General features: G+C 41.4%; 1 protein-coding gene across 2 annotated transcripts in view; it reads left to right on the top strand.

The window, feature by feature from the left end:
* Positions 1-25,421, top strand: part of cog3 (component of oligomeric golgi complex 3) — an 84,769-nt gene that overhangs the window by 37,893 nt on the left and 21,455 nt on the right. For both annotated transcript variants that reach the window (XM_072260804.1, XM_072260805.1), the window contains exons 8-17: positions 434-514; positions 1,158-1,201; positions 2,364-2,490; positions 4,163-4,254; positions 7,999-8,138; positions 12,354-12,514; positions 16,396-16,504; positions 18,138-18,262; positions 21,007-21,096; positions 22,592-22,712. In XM_072260804.1, the coding sequence (XP_072116905.1) occupies positions 434-514; positions 1,158-1,201; positions 2,364-2,490; positions 4,163-4,254; positions 7,999-8,138; positions 12,354-12,514; positions 16,396-16,504; positions 18,138-18,262; positions 21,007-21,096; positions 22,592-22,712 (1,090 nt within the window). The remainder of the gene's footprint in view (positions 1-433; positions 515-1,157; positions 1,202-2,363; positions 2,491-4,162; positions 4,255-7,998; positions 8,139-12,353; positions 12,515-16,395; positions 16,505-18,137; positions 18,263-21,006; positions 21,097-22,591; positions 22,713-25,421) is intronic.

Raw genomic sequence — 25,421 nt, 5'->3', positions numbered from 1 at the left:
TGAACAGAGAGTATGCATTATATTAATTGAGGGTGGCCTCTGGCCAGACGCCAAGGGATTACTCCCTATTCCTCACAAATATTGCTTTATGTTCACTTGAAATGATGGTTGGAGGCATAGTGTGGTAGGTTCAGATAGGTTTAAACTTTGGGTGGGAAATTATGATTTTATGAATTTCCTAGAGTGCTCTGGCTTCCTCCCACATTCCAAAGACATAAGGGTTAGAAAGGATTAGTAGGTTGTGGGCATGCTATGTTGGCATCAGGAGCATAGTGACACTTGCGGGCTGCTGTCATCGTATCCCCTGACTGTGTTGGTCGTTGACACAGGCGACACACTTCACTGCATGTTTCAATGTTTTAATGTACATGTGACACGTGTACGTAATATATTTTAATGAAACTTTTAAAACATTTATTGTTTCTTCTGATAGGATCCCACGGTTATATCGAACACTGATAATGCCTTTACATTGTTTTATGTGAAATTCAGATCTGCAGCGCCTAAAGTACGGGTAAGAATCGTGCTGTGAGAATTATGATTCAACTTGTCTGGGGAAAACTGAACATTGTAATTGTATGGTGTTGATCATGGCCTGGTAAAACTTAACCAGCACATGGTAACAAATTCATTAGAATTTGTAGTGAAAGATACCAATCAACAACCAGCAACTTAGTTACAAATGAACAAGGGGCGCAAGATAGCATTTTGTTTGACCTTACTCTCGAGGCCCTGTAGTTTAGGCTCCTCTTCAAACCACAGGGATGTTAGAGCTGCTTTTAGAGATTGAGTTTTAGACATATTCAATAAGGAGAAGAATTTGAAGGAATTGAGAAAATTGTCAGCAAGTGATTTGTGAGGGCTACACACTGATAAGGGGAAAGAAGAACCAGAAGTCGAAAACCAAGGATTGCAAAGCAAAGAATAGAATACAACAATCATAGGAGCAAACTGGGCACCCTGGTACATGATCCCCATCTATGAGCAAATGGGAATCCGAAAGTTGTTGGTTGGGCAACATTACTCATTTGGGAAATTCCAAGATGAGCTTCTGATAATGCAAGAATTAGTGCACGTTCTGAGACTCTTCAGGTTACTTTTTTTGCTGATACTTTTTGCTGTTTATAAGAGCAAGTCAATATGTTGTCTTTTTCCAGTCTCTGATTGAACAGATTGAGCAAAGAACTGACAAGAGCCCTGAGTAAGTATGTTCGATTAATGGTGAGCCTTGTAACTCATTGTATTCTTGTTATCATTTAATGTGGTCAGGTAAAACATTACTTGACCCTTAAATAAGGAGATTAAAACATTGGCCATTCATGAAAATTGTCCACTTAATCTTTATGTAAGAACTTGAATTTTATTGGAACCTTGTTGAATCTTATAAATTGTCCCAGAATTTTGATTTTAAGTGACTCAATTTTATGTGTTATTCTAATTAAATGAAAAAGTGAAAAATTAAATAAGATTTCAAACTTATCCGTAGATGACAGCTCATGGTTATTAATTATGATGTTAAACTTAAAGGAAATTGTGGAGCATGAATTACATTATAAAATAGCAATGAACTGAGATTCTTCAAAAAGTTTTTTGATTACTGATCTACCTGAATCTAATTTTTAAAATTGTTATCACCAATTATTTTTGGAAATTAGGGCAGAAAGGTAATTAACTTGGCTAATTTAAATCAATAAATTGATTTATTATTGTCGCATGTGCTGCATTCAGCCATCCATACAGATCAATTCATTGTGCATTGAGGTAGCTGTGCTGAGCTGTTACAGTTTTCCCTCATGTTTCCTTTCAAGCAAATTTCTTAACTGTTAATGCTCCCACCACCCCTCAGTTTTGAAGATGAATAGAAATGACAATGTTCACACAAAAAATGTGAAGAACCATCAAGCAGGCTGTGTGATGGAAAACCCAATTCAACTGCAACTCTTTGATGTCCTCTCCATTCCCCTCACATTCATGTCCTCTTTCTCTGTTGATTCCTTTTTCTTCCCCAGTCTTCTTTTGACCCCATGCTCTACAATGTGCTTGAATCCATCTCTGTTCCACATTTCTGCTCTATTTTGTCATTGATCAGGTGCAGAGCCACAGCTACTGCACCAATAATGGCTCATTGGCTGGAGGCGTGTTCACTTGGAGCTGACCACTCCAGTAGGACATGCTTTCCAACAGGTGATGCTAATGAGATCAAGGATAAACATGCTTGGTGCACATTGTTATCCCAAAAAGGACTCTTCAATAATATTGAAAAGTAAAGGCACAATGGCGTACATCTGCAAGCCAAACTTTTTTTGTTGTGGATATTTGCAACTGGTAAATATAAAATTTAAATTTAAAAACTCTTTCATCAGGTATCAGCAACTACTGAGTGAGGTCCATCAGTGTTACCTCGATCAGAGGGGATTCCTGCTGGGTCCAAGCATTGCCACCACTATTGCTGACCTGACCAGCCAAAATAACAAGGATCACTGTGCTCTGGTATGAATTGCATCAATAAGCTAGAAGGCTGGTTTTGTTGTCATGCTGATGACTGTTAAGTCTGAAAAGTTAGGTCTTTTTCCTTCTCTACAGATGCTGCCTGACTTGCTGATCATTTCCAGTGTTTTCTGTTTTTATTTCAGGTTTCCAACCTCCACTGTTTCTTCTGGTTGCCACCCCCGAGCTTTGAGTTCCAACTTTATGGGTGTTTCCACCTGTTCTGGATTTCCTCATCAGAATCAATTCTTTTCTTCTGTATCACAATTGTCACTCGTCCTTTAATGTTCTAAAGAGGTGGAAGTTTATACAGACTACCCACCAAATTTAATTCCTCAAATACAGCTGTCATTCTAGTGCATTTAGATGACCAATCAATCCCTATTGAGCTGCTTCCCTAAAGCATTTCTCATGGTGGGTCAGAATAATGCTTTTACAATTAAATCAATACTCCCTTACTTCTTTTTATTCCAAATCCTATCAAACTTTCAGATTTTTATTTTGTCTTTTGTGATTTTAGGAATTGCAATAATTGTTCTTTTAGCCCACTTTCCTTTACTGCTCTTCACCTTTGAATCTTTTGTCATTAATAAAATATTTGTCTTTCTACACAAAGTGGAAGCTCACTCTTCTTCACATTGAACTCTTAATCCTAGTTCAGCACTCACAATTGATCAACTTTCTATATTAGCTTCTAGCTCCCATCAATATAGCCTGTTGATCCTCCCAATTTAATACTGTGTTTTAACTTGGTTATGCAATGCTGTCATTTAATTCATATATGGTGAAAAGCTTGAAGACAGAGTTCACATTCCTAGGAACACAATGTGTTACCTTCTGCTGGTTAACTTTCAAACTTTGTGACCCTACCCTCTTATTAACCAAGCAATTACCAACTTGAGTCAAACTGCTGGAAATATGCTACAATCAGGCAGCATCTGTTGGACATTTGAAAAACTTTGTGTGGAAATCGGGAAAATTATCAACTCTTTTTCATTTGTCAGTCAAGTTATCAGGAATAGGCCCCAGGCCTGCTGAGTGCCTCCAACATTCTCTCTTCTTCTTTCATTCAGTTTTTTAAGGATGCTTATAATCCCATGCATGTTTGATGTTACTGATGTCCAGACGTTTTTGCTGACTTCTGTAATGCAATGTTTGGCAGCTAGTCTTTGTTTCCTTCTGAGTCATTTAAAGGAAATTCTGTGTCCAATCTAAAACCGTCTGAAGTATTCACCCTGTTTCCCCCTCCGGAGATGTTATATGACCTGCTGACTATGTCCAGCATGTCCTGTTATTTAAAAATGATCTGTTGGTCTAAGCTGGGGTCCACAGACACCTTGCTGAATGGTATTGATCCATGGTATAAAAAAAAGTTGGGAACCCCTGGTCTAAACCAATCACATTGATTGTTTTGTGGTTAAAGAGGAAAACTGGTTGAAATTAAAGACCAGATAGATGAGTTTGCCATTTTAGTATTTGGTATTTCCACTTTAACTCAATATAGTAAATGTGGAAAAATATCCCAGACGTTTGAAAGAGTGATAATCAAAAGCAAAGCACTGGAATTGATATTATTTGCAGTGTTAAAACTAGATCTGTATTAAATTTTCATTTTTTAATATTGTTAATAACATTGGTACTTTAAACAAGTGATAATTTTTGCATTTCCTTCCAGGTTCGCAGTGGGTGTGCTTTTCTGGTTCACGTTTGTCAGGATGAACATCGGCTATATAATGAATTTTTTACAAAGCCAACATCCAAACTAGAGTAAGTTTTCCTTGAGGTCTTAATATCTCTTTGTTGCTTGCTTATTGACATCTAACATTTCACATTCTCGCTTATGAGCCATACCAAGTAGCTTTAAAGAATTAATTGACAGAGGAATTGCTATCCAGGCTCTTAATTTTGCTTCAACAAACTGCTGTTTTATTTTGGTAGTTCTTCAGTGCTAGATCTGCTCTGGCATATGGGTGGGGGTACATGCAGTATAAGTAACCAGAAAATAAGGGACTGCTCATTCACAAATGTATATAACATATCTTTGAAAGAGTCATACATCTTCAGGCTGTGATTCATTGATTCTGGCCATGGGTGCCTCAGTTCCATCATCTTGCAAAGGATGAGAGAGAGAAAAGGTTTTAAACACTGCCTCTAGATTCTTGATTCATCAGGGCATGAAAGGATACGGGGAGAAGGCAGGAGATTGGGGTTGAGGAGAAAAATGGATCAGCCATGATGAAATGGCGAAGCAGACTCGATGGGCCAAATGGCCTGGTTCTGCTCCTATATCTTATGGTCAACTAGTTGAATGGTGTTGCAGCACCAACCAACCAACCTCAGTAAGAGCAATGAGCTGATTGTGGACTTAAGAAAGGGGAGGACAAGGGAACATGAGCCAAGCCTCATAGAGGGATCAGAAGTGTGCTTCTACCGATGTATCATGGAGGTTGCATCTCTGTCTGGTATGGTGGGGGTGGGTTGGTGCTACTGCACAGGACTGAAAGAAGCTAAGCACTAGCCTCCATAGTATCAAAGACATCTTCCAGGGGCGATGCCTCAGAAAGGCAGTGTGAAATATTACGGACCCCCATCATCCAGGACATGCCCTCTTCTCATTGCTGCCATTAGGAAGGAGTACAGAAGCCAAAAGGCACACATTCAGCCATTCAGGAACAGCTTCTTCACTCTGCCATCCATTTCCTAAATGGACATTGAGCCCATGATTTAAAAAATAAATCATTTCTGTTTTTGCACTATTTTTAATTCAGCTATTTAATTTACATATATACTTACTGCAATTGATTTACTTATTTATTTTTCCCTATATTTTCACTTGGCATTATACTGCTGCCGTTAAGTTTTCATGACACGACATGCTGGTATATTAAACCGATTCTGATGTGAGCCATTAAATAGTGGGAGAAAACAAAAAAACCAACATCTGAAACTTTTGCAAAATAAAACTGAGTAGAAGATAGGTAAAAGGTGAAGCAGCTCCTCAGTCTTACCTGCCCCTCTTTCTGTTCTGAACTTGAATTTTGACATCTGATTCTAGAGTAGATCTAATCAACAAAGCAAATTAGTTATAACTTTTAATTAAAAACAGAAAATGCTGGAAGCATTCAGCAGATCAAACGGCATCTGTGGGGAGGGAAACATAAGGAACATTAAAGCTTGGGGACGTTTTGTTAACCTAAAACATGAACTCTCTCTGTCTTTTCACTGATGCCTTCTGACCTGCTGAGTGCTTTGAACAATCCCTGTTTAATTTTATTTCAGATTTCCATTGTCTGCACATTATTTTTTATTTCCACAACTTTTAATTCCTGCAAGAGAAACATCCACAGCATGCAGCAGAGATCCACCTTTGAATAATGAGTAAAGGAAAAGCTTCACAATGCAGCAAGGCAGATTCAAAGTGAATTAGAATCTGAAATGACACTGTGATATTATGAAAATATGTTTGGATATGCAGCAGTTTGGATTATAGTATTACACCTGGAAATGTGATGTCAGATGCTGACTATCAGCAAATGCAGGCACAGCAGTAGGAGAAAAGATTAGAAATGAGTTGGAAGTGCAAAAAGGGGATTGGGGAGAGCAAGAGGGAACTAAAAATAGAGTGAGAAGCAAGCCAAATTAGTGAAGAGTTCCCAGGACGTGATCTGATGGTAATGTCCACCATTTACACCTCCTGCAGATATTCTTCACAACCAATTTTACCATAATTCCCATTTACAAAGGCACTGCTCATTATTTATTAAATGCAAGTCAACTATTTTGAATTGCTAAATAAATCCCTTGAACCTTGTTAACAGTTTAAAAATTACTGCCTCTTTCAGGTAATGTAACATCTTCACACAACGTCAGTCTGCTGTTTACACCTTGCAGAAGTATGATTACCATATTAACGAGTTGGGCACAGTTGTTAGACAAGATGTAATTGACCAGTTTTTCAAGGCCCGGCAGCATCTATTGAAAAAAGTACAGTCGATGTTTCAAGCCGAGACCCTTCGGCAGAGTTGACTCACAGCTTCCTTATATAACTATAAGTAATTTTGTAATCTGTTGGAGTTTTGATTGATCTGCATTCTCAGGCCTGTTTTGTCACCACTCCTGATTTACACAGTGCTCTAAGAGGCCATGTAGTTATTGTATCGAGGCTATCAGACACAAGTTTACGCTGCAGGGCCTCACAGTGCTGATGAAGGATACTGCTCGCCTTGTGCTGACGAAGGAGTCTAATCAGCCATTTAGACCCATTTACCTTCAGGAGTGATGCCCCATACAGACTTCCAATCTGTGCCTTGTAAGGCATGAAAATGCCCGACGCAGGGCTCTCACGGTCTGAGTCGACGTTCCCTCCCTCCCCTCCCCTCCCCTCTCTACCTTCAGAATCAGAATTTAGATTTATTATCTCTGATTCATATGAGATAGTTATTGTTTAGCGGCAGCAGTACAGAGCAGAAACATAGAACTATGGATTATGAAAGTGAGTGAGTAGTGCAGAAAAACAAGGCAATGTTCGCGGACTGTTCAGAGATCTGATGATAGAAGTGAAGAAGCTGTTCCTGAATCGTTGAGTATGAGTGCCTTCTCTTTCTCTTGAACCCTGCGCATCTCTACATTTCTTGCAACACACACAAGATGCTGGAGGAACTCAGCAGGCCAGGCAGCATCTGTGGAAAAGAGTGCAGTGGATGTTTCGGGCCAAGACCCTTTGAAAAGAGTACAGTCGATGTTTCGGGCCAAGACTCACTGAAGGGTTTCGGCTGGAAGTGTCAACTGTACTCTTCTCCATAGATGCTGCCTGGCCTGCGGAATTCATCCAGCATCTTGTATGTGTTGCCTGGATTTCCAACATCTGCAGATTTTCTCTTGTTTGTGAATGGTTTGCATTTCTTGCATTTGTCTGCTTCCCTTTTGAAAGATGTTTTGTAATCTGCTTTCAGCCAACACCCTCTCAACTGGGATCATAACAAACTCGCTGTATGGGAGACAAAAAAAAACTTAATTCCCTTTTTAAAACGCAAAAGATTGTGCAGATTCTGGAAACCAGAGTAACACATACCAAATGCTGGAGCAACTCAGTACATCAGCCAGCATCTATGGAAAGGAATAAAGAGTCAAAGTTTTTGGGCCACGACCCTTCATCAGGACTTGTATATCTCTTATATTCTTTTTGTTTTAAGTTCCTGTGTTTTTTTTTCTTCCTTCCAAAATCAAGCGAGTGCTCTGTTTTACCAAGGTGTTTTTGCAGCTTATTGTCTGAGCTCCTCTTGGCATGCAGGGCTCAGGGTGATGTTGTGAGGGCCCAGCCTGCACTGGGGAGCTCCATCTGAAGTGACAGAGTTCATCACTGAGTAAGGCCCACCTTGCTGCTTCGTGGGAGCGGCCGACTCCACTCACCTCAGCTCCATGCAACGCTGTTACGTTCAAACTTGTGCACTTTTGACTTGGAAAGGCTTGAGAATGTTTTAACATGGTTCTCTTGCCTTTCTGTCTTTGTAGTGAGCTGTTGGAGAGGCTGTGCGTCTCATGGTATGATGTGTTTCGACCACTCATTATCCACGTCAACCACCTGGAGACTTTGTCAGAGCTGTGTGGAATCTTAAAAAATGAGATGCTGGAGGACCACGTGCAGAACAACGGTACGTAGAGTTTATGGAACTGTCTGAAAATTCCCACAAACTTATCTGCTTACTAAGCTCTTGAGACCAGAAATCATGCAAGCAAAATAATTAGGTCAAATTTGCTTTCAGTGAGTAGCACCAAATGTAAAAAGCAAGTGGGACTTTCTGAGGAGATTGAGATTGTTTAGGTTGAGGGCCAATAAAGAGAAGCAGAGTGTGGCCATTGTGAGAGGGCCATAGTGTGAGTGGCCAGTTAAGAGTGGGGAACTGAGGCTTCAGTGAGGACAGACAGAGGTTAGGCTGAGGGTCCTGTCAAGTTTCTGTTTCTTTATTAGTTCCTAGCTAGAGTAGTGAGAATGGATCCCAGGAAGTAGTGTGTTCCTCTTGCAAGATGTGGCAGATCTGGGAGACCTGCTATATCTGGTAGAAGTGCATCTGGGTGCTGCTGCTTTCAGATCTTATTGAGGAGCTGGATCACCTCTGGATCATTCAGGAGAATGAAAAGCTGATAACATTCTTTAAATTTGAGCAAATCTGGCGACCTTTTGTTCAATATTTTCATTTGATTTGATTTATTACTGTTCCAATTATTTCTTTTTCGAAGTTTTAGATTTGATCAGAAAGTCTTTCTTTTTTTTTGGTTGTATCCTCAGAATGGACTGCCCAGTATCTTTTTTTTCCTTTTCTCATATAGTGTAGTGGGTTTTTTTTCTTCTCATTTTAAAAATTTAAAGTCTTTTTGCTCTCTATGAATTGATAAGAGGAGAATTAGCTGTCTTCCTTTTTATTATATACTACATATTAGCTTAATACTATGTATGATTTTGATAAGTCTATTTCACTTACTGTTTGTATTGTTATTGATATATATTTGAGATAATTTTCCTCTTGTTTGTATATATGCTCTTTTTAAATCAATAACGTGATGTGAAAGAGACTCCCGGATGGTATGTTGCCTCCCAGTTACCAGGGTCAGGGATATCTCAGATCAGGTCCACAGAATTTTTAAGGGGAGGGTGAGCAGCCAGAAGTCATAGTACATATTGGTACTAACGCCGTATGTAGGAAAAGGGACAAGATCCTGAAGAGCGAATATAGGGAGCTGAGTATGAAGCCGAAAAGCAGGATCTATGGGTTGTTGTCTCTGCAACACGCCAATGAAGATGAGAATGGGATGATATGGCAGGTGAATGTGTGGCTGAGGAATTGATGCAGGGGGCAGGGTTTCTGACTTGTGGATCATCGGGATCTCTTCCAGGGAAGGCATGACCTGTACAAACGGGACGGGCCAATGTCCTTACTGGCACATTTGCCAGAGCTGTTGGTGAGGGTTTAAACTAGGTTGGTAGCGGGAGCGGGAGCCAGAGTAGTAGATCAGAGGATGGTACAGTTGGTGTAAAAGTAGATATACTATGCTGAAAGACTGAGGAAGGATAGATAGTGGAAAGGGCATAATTGCACTCAGTTGAATGGGTTGAAATGTGTCTATTTTAATGTAAGAGTATCAGATCAAGGGTGAGGAGCTTAGAGTATGGATCAGTACATGGAACTACGATGTGCCACTACAGAGATGTAGATGTCACAAGGGCAGGAATGGATTTAGATGTTTCAAAAGGGACAGGAAAGGAAGCAAAAAGTTTGGAAGTGACATTGCTAGTCAGGAATAGTATAACAGCTCCAGGAAGGAAGGACATTGTGGAGAGATTATCTACTGTCATTGTGGGCAAAAGTCAAAGTCAGGAAGAGAGCAATCACTCTATTGAGAGTATTCTACAGAGCCCCCAATAGCAACAGCGATACTGAGGAGCAGATTTGGGAAAGATGCCAAAATAGCAGGGTTTTTGTTATGAGTGACTTCAACTTCCTAGTATTGATTGACACCTAATTGCAAAAAGTTTAGATGGGGCAGAATTAGTTAGATGTATCCAGGAAGGATTCCTGATGTAATATGTAGAAAGGCTGACTCGAGGAGAGGCATACTGGATCTAGGCAGTAAACCTGGTCTGGTTTATTTGGATTTTTGGATGGGTGAGCATTTTGGAGATGGGGACCGCAACTCTTTGATCTTTACTATACACAGCCTTAGACAGTGAGAGGACATGTTATGGAAAGCTATTTAAATAGGTAAGGATGAATTATGTTTGGAATTGGCAAGAACTTGGGATGTAAATTGGGAACTGATGTATTCAGGAAAATGCACAATGGAGATCTTTAGGGAGCACTTGCTCCCTAAAGGTTTGGGATAGGTTTGTCCCATTGAGACAGGTGGTAGGGATGGTAGGGTGAGGGAACGGTGGTTGACAAGAGATGTCAAATATCTAGTCAAGACGAAGGAGGAAGCATATTTGTGGTTTAGGAAGCAAGGCTCAAATAGGGCTCTGGAGAGTTATTAGGCAGCAAGGAAAGAGCTTAAGAAGGGACTTAGGAGAGCTAGAAGGGGACATGAGAAGGCCTTGGTGAGTAGGATGAAGGAAAACCCCAAGGCATTCTTCACCTAAGTGAAGATTAGGAGGATATCTAGATTTTAGGATAGAACGAATCAGGATAAAAGTGGAAACGTATCTGGAGTTGGAGGAGATAGAGGAGGACCTTAATGAATAGTTTGCTTTAGTCTCCACCAGTGAGAGGGACCTTGACGAATGTGAGGACAACATAAGACAGGCTGATATGCTGGAACCTTTGGAAAATATTAGGATGGATAACTCTGGGGCTGGAAGTGATGTACCCTAGGTTACTATGGGAAGAAAGGGAGGAGATTGCTGTGCCTTTGGCAATGATCTTTGCATTCTCACTGGCCACAGAAGTACAGAAGATGGGAGGATGGCAAAAGTTAAGTACTTGGGTTTTAGTAAGGCATTGGGCGAGGTTCCCTATGGTCAGCTCATACAGAAAGTCAGGAGGCATGAGATCCAGGGAAAGTTAGCTGTGTTGGTTCATAATTGGCTATCCCACAGAAGGCAGAAGGTGATAAAAGGTGGAACACCTTCTGCCTGGAAGTTGGTCACCAGTGGTGTTCCACAGGAATCTGTCTGGGACCTCTGCTCTTGGTGATTTTTAGAAATTACTTGGATAATGAAGTGGAAGGGTGGGTTAGTAATTTTGCAAATGATATGAAGGTTGATGGTGTGGGTAATGTAGAAGGTTCTCATAGGTTACAACAAGACACTGAAGGGATGCAGAGTTGGGCCAAGAATTGGCAGATGGAGTTCATTCCAGAAAAATGTGGAGTGATACACCAGGGAGCCTGGAGGCAAATGACAGGGTTCATGGTAGAATTCTTGGCAGTGTGGAGCAAAAGGGGGATCTTGGGATCCACTATCATAAATCACTCAAAGTTGCTGCTCAAGTTGATACACATACAAAATGCTGGAGGAACTCAGCAGATCAGACAGCATCTGTGGATATAAATAAACTGTTGACATTTCAGGCTGGGACCCTTCCTCAGGACTCTCAAGTTGATAGGGTACTTAAGGAGTTGTCGGTCTTCATTAGTCAGGAGGTTGAGTTCGGTAATGTCGCAGCTCTGTAAAACTGGTTAGACTATATTTGGAGTATGGTGTTCAGTGATTGCCTCATTGTAGGAAAGGTGTGGAAGCTTCAGAAAGAGGGTGCAGAGGAGATTTCCCAGGATAATGACGAAAAGTTGAGCGAATTAAGGCTTTTTTTTCTTTCAAGCGAAAGATGGGAGATGACTTGATAGAGGTGTAGGAGATGATCGGGTCGATTGCCATTGCCTTTGTCCCCCACAGGAGAAATGGCTGAAGCGAGAGGGAATAATTTTAAGGTAATTGAAGGAAAGTATTGGGGGGGGGGGGGGGGGTTGTCAGAGGTAGGCGATTTACACAGTGGATGGTGACTGCATGGTACGCCCTGCCAAGGATGGTGTAGAGTAAGGGCTCCCAACATTTTTTACGCCATTGACCCCTAGCATTAACCGTGGACCCTAGGTTGGGAACCCCTGGTGTAGAGGTAGGTTGATTGGAGACATTTCAGAGACTGAGAACAGGCACTTGGATTAAAGAAAAATGGAGGTCTATATGGGATTATTTTTGTAGTATGAGCAGTCGGCGCAGCTTTATGGGCCAAAGGGCCTGTACTGTACAGTACTGTTCTCTGAAAAATCTTCTGATTGATGTGAGTAAATCTAGTATTTGATTCAGACTGACTGAACTCTGCCTTTGACTCAAAGGTTCTTTCTGAAATATTTACCATCCTGCTTCCCATTTCTTTCAGTGGAGCAGCTGGGTGCCTTTTCTACGGTGGCAAAGCAGATGCTGGAAGATGTACAGGAGCGACTAGTATACCGGACTCACATCTACATTCAGACAGACATTGTGGGTTATAAACCGGCACCCGGTGACCTGGCATACCCTGACAAACTTGAAATGATGGAGGTAGAAAAAAATATGCTTTTTTCCCCCCATTTGCAAGAAATAATAGATTCCAGCATTTCCCTACCAATGAAGTCAGACTAGTTGAGAGTAGTTTGTTTTTTTTTCTTTCTCCTTCCTTAGGTTGTGGGCATTGGGTTTACATTTGATACCTTCTAGTATGTGGGAACCATCCTGGAAGCTGTGGGATTTCAGAAGATAACAACCTCTGCATTTGCCATGTACCTGGCCATCTTTTTACAAAACGCTAGGAAGCAGTCATTGTTAATTGGCTTACAGTCTCATTAATTTCTCCAGTGCTTTTCCTTTAAGTGCAATGCTACTCACTGTATTCCTGTCGTCTTCCTCCATTTCAGGAAGGTTTTCTGAGTTCTGATGAAACAGAGTCTCTGGGTCTCTACTCACTGAAATTCAGAAGAATGAGGGATGACCTCATGAAACCCGCCAGCTGTTGAAAAGCCTCAGTAGAGAGAATGTTTCCTATGGTGGGGGAGTCTAGGACCAAAGGGTACGTCCTCAGAATAGAGGAGCATCCTTTTAGAACAGAGATGAGATGAGAAATTTCTTCAGCCGGAGTGGTGAATGTGTGGAATTCGTTGTCACAGGCGGCTGTGGAGGCCAAGTTATTGGGCATATTTAAGGTAGAGGTTGATAATAATTCTTGATTCGTCAGGCATGAAGGGATAAGGGGAGAAGGCAGGAGATTGGGGATGAGAGGGAAATGGATCTTGATGGGCCAGATGGCCTAATTCTGCTCCTATATCTTATGAAATATTTGTTTTATCTCCCCAACATACTGTTCCTGTCATGATCTGTAAGGGACCACAATATCTTCTGTTGATCTTTGTTACATGTGGTCTCTGTCGAAGTTCTTACAATCAGTTTGTGAGGAATGAGCTCAGTGCGTCAGGCAGCATCTATAGTGACAGAGGGCTGGTTGACATTTTATGTCAACAGCCTGCATCAGGATTGACTGTGTGGAAGGACAATGGCCAGTACTCACATTTTCCTTTTCGTTCAATAACTCCTGACGTTTTCTGAAATTTTCCCAATCACCAGTTGCTGTTTTTTGCCAATTTTATAAACTTTTACCTTTGATCCCATGGTATATTAAACTCCCCTGGATGGCCGCAGCTGGATCACTGTTAGCTCTTTATATCATAGAGGGATGCTTGTGAACTATATATTAATACTTTAAACATTAGCCATTGCTGATTTAATGTCATACTCTTTCAAGTAGTTTCCCAAACTAGCATTGCCAACTCATGTCTCCTGTCTTTGTATTTTGTTTTCACCAGATTTAAGATTGCTCTGGATCACTTTTGGTTTCCATGTAAAATACCATCATATTACAATCACTGTTCAGCGGAGGTCCCTTATCTACCAGACCACAAACTAACCCTTTCTCATCACGCAATACTAGATCAAAAGAAGCTTCTTCTCCTCTTAGTTCCTCAAAATACAGACCCAGAAAATGATCTTTGCAATATGAATTTCTACTGCTATCTTAGTTTGCTTAGTCAAGGTGTAGATTACTATGTTGCTTTTGCTAAATATGCACCTCCTGATTTACGTTATGAGCACATTACTCTTACCAGTTGTGTGTCCACTGACAGCTTCCTCCAAGATTTTAGGCCCTTACTGTTTCTCAGCTCCATCCAAGCTGATTCTGCCAGACTTCTTTTGAATCGTGATTCTCCCAACTTTTTTTTTCTGACTTGCAGCTATGCTTATTTAACCCTTCAAAATCAGATCTGTTTTACCTACATCTTGCAAAAGTTGTATCTTGAAATATTTAATTCCCAACCTTGGGCAATTTGTAGCTTTGTTTCTGTAATAGCTGTTAGATTATACAATGTGTGTTACTAATTCATCTATCTTATGGATGCTGTATATTATTCTATAACACACACACAACACTGGAGGAACTCAGCAGGTCAGACAGCATCTATGGAGGGAAATGGTGCTCGATCTGATGAGTCCCTCCAGCAGTTTGTAGGTGTTGCTCCAGGTTTCCAGCATCTGCAGTCTCTCTTATGTATGCAGATAAAATGTCTTTGTGCAACTTTTAGCTGAACTGGCTTTATCTAGAAATCCGTTGCTAAGTTGGTTTACACGAATCTCAGCATCACCATCTGTTTCATTTTCCTGGACTAGCGGCTTTCTATCTTTCTTACTTCCTAAACTTACTCTCATCTTAGCCATAACTATTTAATTTAAAGTCTTTTCTTCAGACTTAATGACCTGCTTCACTGGTCCAGCTGTACCAGCCTGAGTAAAGTGAAGCCTGCCCCACTTGAACAGCTCCCTCTTTCACTGTGCTAAACTCTTGTCCTTTTAGCTGGAGCCCTCAAAATTACATATGTAGTTATCAGTCCATTTGTGTCACTCGTTTTTGACTAACTGCAAAGAGTTGTACAGCACAGAAAGAGGCTCGTTGGCCCACCACCTCCATCCCGATCTTTTTCCCATCTACACTGATCCTATTTCCCTGCATTGGGACTGTATCCTTCTATGCCTAATTTTATGGATGCGCCACGTAGCGTAGCGGTTATCGCGATGCTATTACAGCTGGGGTTGTCGGAGTTCATTCCCGATGTCCTCTGTAAGGAGTCTCTGTACATCCTCCCCATGGAGTGCGAGGGTTTTCTCCATGCCCTCAGTCTACTCCCATGGTCCAAAGGCACAGGTTAATTGGTCATTGTAAATTGTGCTGTGATTAGGTTATGGTTAAATGGGAGCGGTTGGGAGTGGCTGGAAGGACCTATTCTGCGCTGTACCTCTAAATAAATAAAATGCCTTGCCTACTTACGTGTCTGTAGAGATATCTCTTAATGTGAGTCCACCATCTCTTCTGGCAACATGTTAGAAAAGCTTCTCTTTAAACTCCGTCCTCTCATCTTAAACCCTCACCCTCTTATGTTTGATACTTCTGCCATGGGAAAAAGCTTTTGACTTTGAACCCTCACTCTGTCTCTCTAACTCGAGATGCTTGTAGCAAGTTACACTTTCAGCTCCTTCATTTCAGGGAAACAAACCCACCCTATCCAGTCTTTCTGCACAACTAAAATTTTCCAATTCAGGCAACATCCTGGTGAATCCTCTCTGCACTGTCTCCACCAGTCCCATATTTTTCCTAATGACTTGGGGCGCTAAAGGTCTTGACTCTCATTTTGGGGTAATCCTTGTTCTGGACCCACCTACTAGGTTCACTCCAATCCTTTGATCAATTTAAAGCACCTCACCTAGATAACCCTTTCATCTTTCTGCACTTAGGGATTACAAACCTAGTGTTTGCAAAGTGTCCTTGTACTTTAGTTCTCACTGGTGCATTTTTATCAACAGTAACTTGCATTTAGTGTTGTTCACCATTCTAAGGCACTTGACAGAGGCATCTCACCATATTTATGATTTTATCTTGTGTTTGTGATTTCAGAGTTATTAGGCAAAAATTGACACGTAACCAAAAGCTTAGTGAACGATGCATGTATTTAAGACCAATTTTAAAAAACCAATCAGGGGGACAGAGGTTGATGAAAGGAATTCCAGAGAGTGGGGCACAGATAGTGGATCCAAGAGTGAAGTGTTTAAAGTAGGAAAATCCAGAATTGGTTTAACCATTTCATGAATTGTATTTGGGGTCTAATTATTGTTAAAACACAAGAATGGACATCTCATCTTTTTTTCCAGTCCTGATGAAGGGTCTCAGCCCGAAACATCGACTGTTTACTTTTTTCCATAGATGCTGCCTGGCCTGTTGAGTTCCTCCAGCACTTTATGTATGTCTTGCCTTAATTATTGTAAATGTGGTTTTCACAAAGGCTGGACACCCCTCTGCTGGACATGTGCTAACTTTGGGTTTGCAATTCCTTTGTGTTCTGCAGCAAATTGCACAGAGTTTGAAGGATGAACAGAAGAAACTGCCCTCAGCTGATTCGTCTTTGACTGAAGTTCAGCTCGAAGATCCTGATTCAAAAAATGTCATTAAATCAGGTGCTGTGCTTTACTTGTGCAACAGAGTGGGTGGAAGAGGGAGGAAGTCACATCCAAAAATTAGCAAAACTGCCTTTGTTCTTTGTTAGGACCTTCAGTCATAAGAATGGCAGTGAAACTTAACAGAAGCTGATGTAGCTTTAAATATTGTATATTGAATATTGATGTATCAAACCAGTTTAAACAAAACATTTGTAGCTAAGTGATGCAGTAAACCCCTTGCAGGTCGTGCTGGACTGAACAAAATATTTTTAGTCATTTTTCTCCAATCCGTGTAGGTAATCTCCCACTGTCCCCTCACTGAATCCCACCTGGCAGACTTCTGCTGATTCACCTTGTCTTTGCTTTTTTTATAACAGCCTGTACCCATTAACTCAGTGTGTCACATGTTCTATCCATCATCTCCCAGCTTGTCTCAGTAACTTGCTTCCAATCCCATGTAGTTTCTTTGTTCCTAGTAAAACTTTCTCAGAGTCCATGTCAACCCGCCCCTCTCCACTACACTAATGACCACCTCAAAGAATTCAAAGTTCAAAGTAAATTTATTATCAAAGTGCATGCAGTGCATGTCACCGTATACAACCTGAGTTTCATTTTCTTGCAGTCATACTCAATAAATCCAGTGACCATTAAAGAAACAATGAAAGTCTGCACCAGCAGGGCAGACAACCAGTGTGCAAAAGACATCAAACTGAACAAATATAAAAAAAAGAAGGAAAAAGAAATAATGATAAATAAATAAGCAATAAATATTGAGAACATGAGATGAAGAGTGCTTGAAAGTGAGTCCATGGGTTGTGGGAGCAGTTCAGTGATGGGACGAGTGAAGTTATCCTCTTTGGTCCAAGAGCCTGATGGTTGAAGGGTAATAACGGTTCCTGAACCTGGTGGTGTGGGTCCTGAGGCTCCTGTACCATCTTCCTGATGGCAGCAGTGAGAAGAGAGCATGTGCTGGGTGGTGAAGGTCCCTGATGATGGATGTTGCTTTCCTGCGACTATGCAGCCTGTAGATGTGTGTAATGGTGGGGAGGGCTTTTCCTGTGATGGACTGGTCCGTATACACTACATTTTGTAGGATTTTCTGTTCAAGGGCACTGGTGTTTCCATACTAGGCTGTGATGCAGCCAGTCAATATACTCTTCATCATACATCTGTAGAAGTTTGTCAAAGTTTTGGATGTCATGCTGAATCTTCACAAACTTCTAAGGAAGTCGAGGCGCTACTGTGCCTTTCTCGTAATTGCACTTGCATGCTGGGCCCAGGACAAGTTGTCTGAAATGATTACACAAAGGAATTTAAAGTTGCTGACCCTCGCCGCCACTGATCTCCTGATGAGGACGGGCAGTTTTCTCCAGGATGTCATTACTCAGCTCCTTGGAGCTAATTATTTACCAGTGGTTGGTGATTCAATTAGTTAGATAGTATGACATACCCTTTACGTTTCCCTGTTGACTCTTTGATCTGCTCCTTTGTTGCTATAGTCAGTAATAAAAAAGGCCTTAAACCAGAGCTGTCTCTATTGTATCTGCCTCTCCCACCTCTCTGCCACCAGGGTGGTGATAGATGTTTTGTTTTGTTTTGTATTGTGTGATGATGTTTGCTATGGGTCATTAAACCATCTGTCTGTCTGCAGGTAACTCAGAAGCCCTGAATCCCCGGCCTCAGTCGGTTATTTCCCCGGCCGATCTACATGGCATGTGGTACCCTACAGTTCGCAGAACACTGGTTTGTCTTTCGAAACTTTACAGATGCATCGATGTAAGTTTCAGAAAAGGCCTGCTTTTTACTTGAACAATTACTCCTCTTTCACCTAAAGGCTGATTGCACCCAACTTTAACTTTCAATAAGAAAATCTTATGGATGGTGAGGGGAGGATAATTATGATTTGAAAATGTAATATTGTGTTAGTTCTCCACTCACTTTGAAGCTTGGTTCCTAGCACTCAGCTGCTTTTGTTCTTTGCTGAGTTGACTGACCCATGTATTGCAGAAGGATGGACTGGTAGCTCAAGGTGAAGCAAGATGTTCATGTGTAGGTTGAGCAACTGCAGGGCCTGGTTGTGGGGAATAGCTGCTCACGTTCTATTGATTTTATTTAAATGCAGGCACTCCACAGAGTCTGGGAGACCTGGTTTATGGAAATTCCCATAATGTGGATGAAAACCTTTCATTTGCATGCCATCAATACAAATTCCAACAGTGTGTTGAGGTATCCAATTTCGGTTTATTTATAACTTGTACATTGAAACACACAGTGAAATGTGTGATTTGCATTAACTCCCACCAAACACAAAGATGTATTGGGGGCAAGTGTTGGCATTCATTCTGGTGCCAACTTAGCACGCCCACAGTGTTTAGTAGCAACGAACTGAGCAAACCAAGCCTCTCTCCCACCCTCCCATCCACTCAATGCTCCCCCAACCCCCCACAACACACACATACACAAAGATATAAAACCTCTTGTATGAATGGTCTTTTCCTTTCTTCTTTAAAGTCGATTCAACAGGAGACGGTTCAAATTAAAATATTATTGTAATAGAATTACAGTACAAATTGTGCCCAAGAGTGACATCTATCACCAATCAAGTCATTGTGCCCACACGGACTTCATCTTAATGAGAATAATGATGATGCCTCTGTCTTACAAAGGAAAACAACACTGAATGCTGAATCCCTGGTTCCCTTGTTTTTCTTTCAATTAGGTTTATGTTATGGAGTTACAAAACATAACAAGGATAACATGACATTACAAAAGTATAAAGGCTAAATGAATGGGAGAAAGTCTGGAGAATAGGTTATAACTGTCTAACTGTCACCGGTTGTCTAACTTTTGGGTCTACACTAAACAGCGTCCAAAATGAGAGAGGTTAAGAAAGCCATGAACATTCAATTTATTTTTTATCCATTCATTAATACCTGGATGTCACTGGCTAGGTTGCCATTTATTGCCCATCTTCAATAACCCTTAAGAAGATGCAATGAGTCATCTTGAACTGCTACAGCTTTCTGGTGAAGATGCTCTCAAAGTGCTGTTGAGTAAGAAATTGCAGTATTTAGACCAAGCAATAGTGAAGGACCTGCAATATGTTTCCAGATCGAGATGTTTTGAGATTTGAAGGGGAAGTTGCGGGTGACGGTGGTGCTGCTCTGTGGCTGTGGCCCTTGCCCTCCTCACTAGTAAAAGTTACAGATTTGGCAGGTAGGTGATTGCTGAGTGATTACTGTAAGCAGCTAACCATAGTGCAGTTTGTGGATGGTTCAGACCGCACTCACTGGAGGCTACGGATGTTCAAGATGGTGGATGGGATGTCAGTCAGGTGCACTGCTTTGTCCTGAATAGCATCAAGCCTCTGGAGAGTTATTGGAGTTGAACTCAGTCTGGCAAAGTGGAGAGTATTCCATTTTGCCTCCAGCACTCGTCCTCATCCCTGCAATATATTTAAAGTGCCAGTCTGCATTGAAATGGCACCTGTAGGGTTCTAGAATGTTATAATATGCTTTACAGAAGTATTACCAAGCAAAGACTGGCACTTCATAGCATTTAAACTAATGGCCTAAAGCACAGTTAGAGATGTTAAAAAATGAGCTGAAAGGAAGGTTGGAGAGGTGTAGGGACTTGGCAGTAGGAGGCAATTCCACCAGGGTAGAGCAAAAGAATGGGGTAATTGCAGGTTGCATAGAATGAAGAGTATACTGACCAACACTAAACTAGGCATGACAACCCACCTCAGAGCACTGGAATGTTACATCTATCCAGTTATGTTATATGGCTCAGAATGTTGAACAATATCTAGTAACATGAGGAAATGAATTGTAGCAGCAGAGATGTGGTTTTTGAGGAGGATGCAAAGAATATCATGGACAAAACGAATATCTAATGAGGATGTCATGAACAGAGCAAACACAAAAAGAAATAATGTGTGAGATCATGAAAAGGCAACGTGACTTCATTGAACATGTGATTTGGAAAGAGGAGTTAGAATGCACTGTAATTATGGGAAAAATTGAAGGGAAGAAAGCAAGAGGAAGGCAAAGACAAATGATGATGGAGACAGCAGCCAGAGAACTGGAAATGAATACCAATGAATTGATCCACTTGACCTGAAACAGGAGTGTGTGGGCCATGGCAGTCAAAGCTCAAACTGGGCACAGCACCTGATGATAATGATAGATTTCCTGTTGAGACATGCATTTATCTGCTGTATGAGGCAGCTGGTCCAGAGCTCTTGGGCAACATGTGATATCCTGGCAATAACCCACTAGGCTCTGCACATTTTCTGGCAACTTGTGCAGCCGGTTCCTGTAAGTGAACGGTTCCGCTCTGGTGCTGAGAAACACAGCTGTTACAGAAGCAAAATACTGCAGGTGACAGAGTTAAAGACAGCGAATGCTAGGAACACTCAGCAAGCCGTGTAGTATCTGTGGAGAGAGTTTGGTTAACAGTGCATGTGGTAGCACTGAAGCTGAAGTGTGCGTGGTGTAACTGGTGTGTTTTTTTTCCAGCGGACGGTCTTTCAGGGTCTGTCACAGGAAGCCCTGTCTGCCTGTATCCACTCATTACTGAGTGCTGCTGATTCAATCACTAAAAACAAGGTCAGTCAACATTGCTTACTTGTGTCTGGCTGTTTCTATCTCACTCCATCCTCTTCCCCTCTCCTTTTCATCCTGTTGAATTTCCCCGGCTCTCCTGAACCTGACCAGAGGCAGGCTCCATGGCCTGGGCTCACTTATTCACGTGAGCCTTGATAGTTGTGGTGAAGCTGTTTGGCCACGGGCTCTAGCAGAGCCAAGACCAGTCCTGTCCTTGTCCACCATCCAGACCAAGTGAGCCTTCCCTACCTAGTCATGCCAAAACCACTTAGCATCATGCTTGCTATCATCCAAAGTAACTAATAGACCCTGTGATCTATGTGTCTGCCGCACATTGAATGGACCAGAAAAGAAAGTAGAATTAGAACAGATTAATTTTGTTTTATGAGCTAGATTACTGTTCTGTTTAATACAGAATAATTTTGGACAAATTCTGCATGAAAGGCCTAAAGGGCTTATGAAGTGTACCTTTTTCCATGCTAAGGATGTCTCAAAGTTCATTGCAACCAATGAATTAAGCTTGAAGTGGAATGAATGTTATAATGCAGGAAACATGGTCACACAGCAAGCTTGTAGAAGTAGATTTGTGGTGATGTTCTAACAATCTTACCACTGTTAATTTCAGATTCATGTGTAGGCCCGAGGCAAGGTTCAGCTCACTGCTCGGTGACGTTTACTCAGCGCTAAGCTGAATCAAGGGTCTCGGACTCTCTTAAATGCTATTTGTTCGTGTTTATTGCTTGCATGATTTGTTTTTATTTTCCTTTTCTCTGCACATTGGGGCATTTGACAGTCTTTTTTAGTGGGGTCTTTTGGGTTTCTTTGTTTCATGGCTGCCTGTTAGGAGACAAATATCAAGGTTGTATGATGTATACATACTTTATAATAAGTGTACTTTGAAGTTTGAAATGCAAGGCTTAGTGTAATATTTCATCCAAAAGTTGTCCCATTTTCTTACTGCACTGGCAGCAGAAGACTAGACTTAACACTTTACCTGCAATAAATGTACTATGTTACTTGTCTTCTATTCAGAACCAGCCCAGTCACATCTGAGTGGAGGGCATCTAGTAGCTTGAAGTATGGTATTCAATTTCATTAATAGATATGCTGAAAGAGTCCTGCTAAGTTGGTCTGTGTGGTCTTTATGCTGATTCTGGAGACACTTTCTTCTTCGTCCACTTCCTTCTGAAGACCTCTTCATCAAGTTACAAACAGATCACTGTCAATATGAACTAGCTAAGTTTAAAATAAATGTATGTTTGAAGTTTATTTATTTTATACATCTTGTATTCTGCACGCTTAAGGTCTGTAAAGTCAGCAACCTGTGCCAGCCTGGAGGATATCTTCGGGAGGAGGGGGAATTTTAGGGAATTTTCTTCTGTTGTAAAATCTGATTATGTTGCACAAGATGCAAAGATTGGAGTAAGTTGGTTAATCACTTAATCCAGGAGTTTATTATGTAAAGAATGTTGATCCTTTGTCTGAATTTTTGTTCCAGACTCTGACGGATGGACAGCTCTTCCTTATCAAGCATCTTCTGATCCTTCGGGAACAGATTGCTCCTTTCCATACTGACTTTGCCATTAAGGAAATTTCCCTGGACCTGAAAAAGACTAGAGGTACTGCATGGTGCTGGCTGGTAGAGCTGGGTGGTCCCATTCTGCCCATCCTTTACTGTTCAACACAATTCCAGGTTTATTCTATGTTCATTTGCAATGACTTGCGTGTTTTCTTCCATGTCCTTTTAACAACTAATTCTGCAACTCTGTATTACTCATTGTTTCTTGCAGCTATAGCACACTCTTAAATCATGTTGGCTAAATACGTTACTAGCTCTCGTTATCTGAGCAAGGCCCAAGATTTGTCTTCAACGATCAGGCCTAAGGAGAAGTGTTGCCTCTGAACAGCACCTGCGTTAAGAATGACGCTCTGAATAGCTGCACAGATCCAAGATTTGTCCATTATTGATCAGGACATTACTGTAAATGAAGCAGGAGCTTACTGCCTTTGGAAAGGAACACTATCACTTGAGCTGTTTCCCGTGTTGCAGTGCTATGGTTTCACCACCAGATGGTGACAGAGCCATTACTCACAAAGCTAATTGCATCATAGTGCAATGCCTCTACGCCTTTCCGTGCTATACAGAGCGGATGTGTTCCTGGAAAACATTTTGTAAAGTGAAATTATAAATCACATAGGCTGAGAAAAGTGCCTGATTGGTTTTTCAATACAATGTCTTGTCAGCAGAGAGTACTGCAATATTTGTTAGAGTAAGAAATAGCTTTCTAAATTGAAAATGCACATTGTTATGCAACCTGCTAAACAATTCATAAATTGAGGAATATTTCTTACAATCTTCTGTTCTAATTGACTCTCCCATTTATTCCTGTGGGATGCCTTTTCTCTTTCAAAGGGCAGTGTTTCTAATATCAACAAAATCTTACAAGGGTAAGAGCAAAGTTTTTTATACATTTAAAATAATATAAGAATGTTTTTTTAAAAAGGTAAAAACAAAATGTTGGAACACTCAGCAGGTCAGGCTACATTTTCAGTACCTTCTAACTCTGGTTGCTCATCTCTTTTTTCTCCAGTCCTGCTGAAGTGTCTCGGCCTGAAATGTCATCTTTACTCTTTTCCACAGACACTGCCTGGCCTGCTGAGTTCCTTCAGCACTTTGTGTGTGTGTGTTGCTTGGATTTCCAGCATCTCCAGATTTTCTCTTGTTTGACAATTAAGTTCTATTTTGCTGGACAAGCTTTGTGCTTTTCGTGTGCTAGCATTAGGGAAGTGGTCATAAAGCCAATGCACTCTCAGCAGGTGTCTAAAATTCTGAATGACTCCATCAGTACATTTGGGAGTAGATTTTCTCTCTCCCTCCCCCCCCCCCCCCCCGGCAAACTGGCCTCAAACATAAATGAAATCATCTCACCACATCACCAAACTAATTTATTACTGCTCTCAGCTGCAGCCTTGTAACTGCATGTTAAACAAAACTATTTAAATATTGAAAGACGTTAATCCATTTTTCTGTATGTTTTTTTCTGTCTGCTCTTTGCTTTGTTGGCCTTTGCAATGTTGAATGCTGTACTTCATTTCCGAATCAACTAACTACGTCTCTGAATTGCACCTGAACATTAATAAGCTCCTCATTTTACACGGTGTTTCTAGTTGAGATACAGGTGAAGGGTAAATATATCCTTGTGGTATTGTTAGCTGGCTGGCTCATGGCTTTGCTCCCTCATTACGTGTGCAGTTGCTGCATGGAGAAATCTATGTGCCAGCCGGTAAGTAAAGTGGTGAGCTGATGGTGGTAAGTAATCAAAGCTTTGCATTGGCCTCCTCCATTCACTCAACCAATGTGGGTTCCACAGGCTGAGCCAGAATCAAATCGTCCCATCCCAATTGCCATGGAGAAGGTGCTGGTGAGCTGCCTTCTGGAGCCCCTGTGGTCCTCGAGGTGTGGGGGTACCATCATCTTGACCCACAAAGGAATGGATGTGTATTTCCAAATCAGGTTGGTGTGTGGCTTGGAGGGTAACTTCCACATCATGGTAGTGCCATGCTTATCAGAGTCGGGTTTACATGGTGAAGTACCGGGCAATACGTAAAGATCACTATTACTTACAGTATGAAGAGGGAGCAACAGAGTGAGGTAGTGTTCGTGGATTTGTGGAGCGTTCAGAAGTCTGATGGCAGAGGGGAAGAAGCTGTTCCTAAAATGTTGTGTATGCGTCCTCAGACTGCTCTACCACATCAATGATGGAAGCAATGAGAAGAGCGCATGTACTGGATGGTGAGATTCCTACATGATAGATGCTGCCTTGTTGAGGCATCACCTTTTGAAGATGCCCTCGATGGTGGGGAGGCCAGTGCCTATGATACAACTGGCTGAGTTTACAATCCTCTGCAGCTTTTTCCAATCCTGTGCATTGGTGCCTCCGTACCAGATGGTGATGCGACCAGTCAGAATGCTCTGCAGAGATTTGAAAGTTTTTGGTAACATAGCAAATCTCCTGAAGCTCCATTGAAATACAGTCACTGGTATACAGTCACTCTTCATCATTGCATAAGCATGTTGGGCCCAGGATAGATCTTCAGAGATGTAATTTGGAAGCTGCTCACCCTTTCTACTGTAAACCCCCTGATGTGTGTTCTCTCGATTTCTTCTTCTTGAAGTCCACAATCAGTTCTTCATCTTACTGAAGTTGAGTGCAAGATTGCTGTTGCATCACAGCTCAACCAGTGGAACTGTCTCATCCTGTATGCCCCCTCGTAACCATATGAGATCCTGCCAGCAATAGACGGGGGTGCCTAGCCACACAGTCATG

Source organism: Mobula birostris, chromosome 6 (genome assembly GCF_030028105.1).
Source record: "Mobula birostris isolate sMobBir1 chromosome 6, sMobBir1.hap1, whole genome shotgun sequence".
NCBI classification, from domain to species: domain Eukaryota; kingdom Metazoa; phylum Chordata; class Chondrichthyes; order Myliobatiformes; family Myliobatidae; genus Mobula; species Mobula birostris.
The sequence above is the reverse complement of the archived record's forward strand: the minus strand, read 5'-3'. Positions and strand labels throughout refer to the sequence as shown.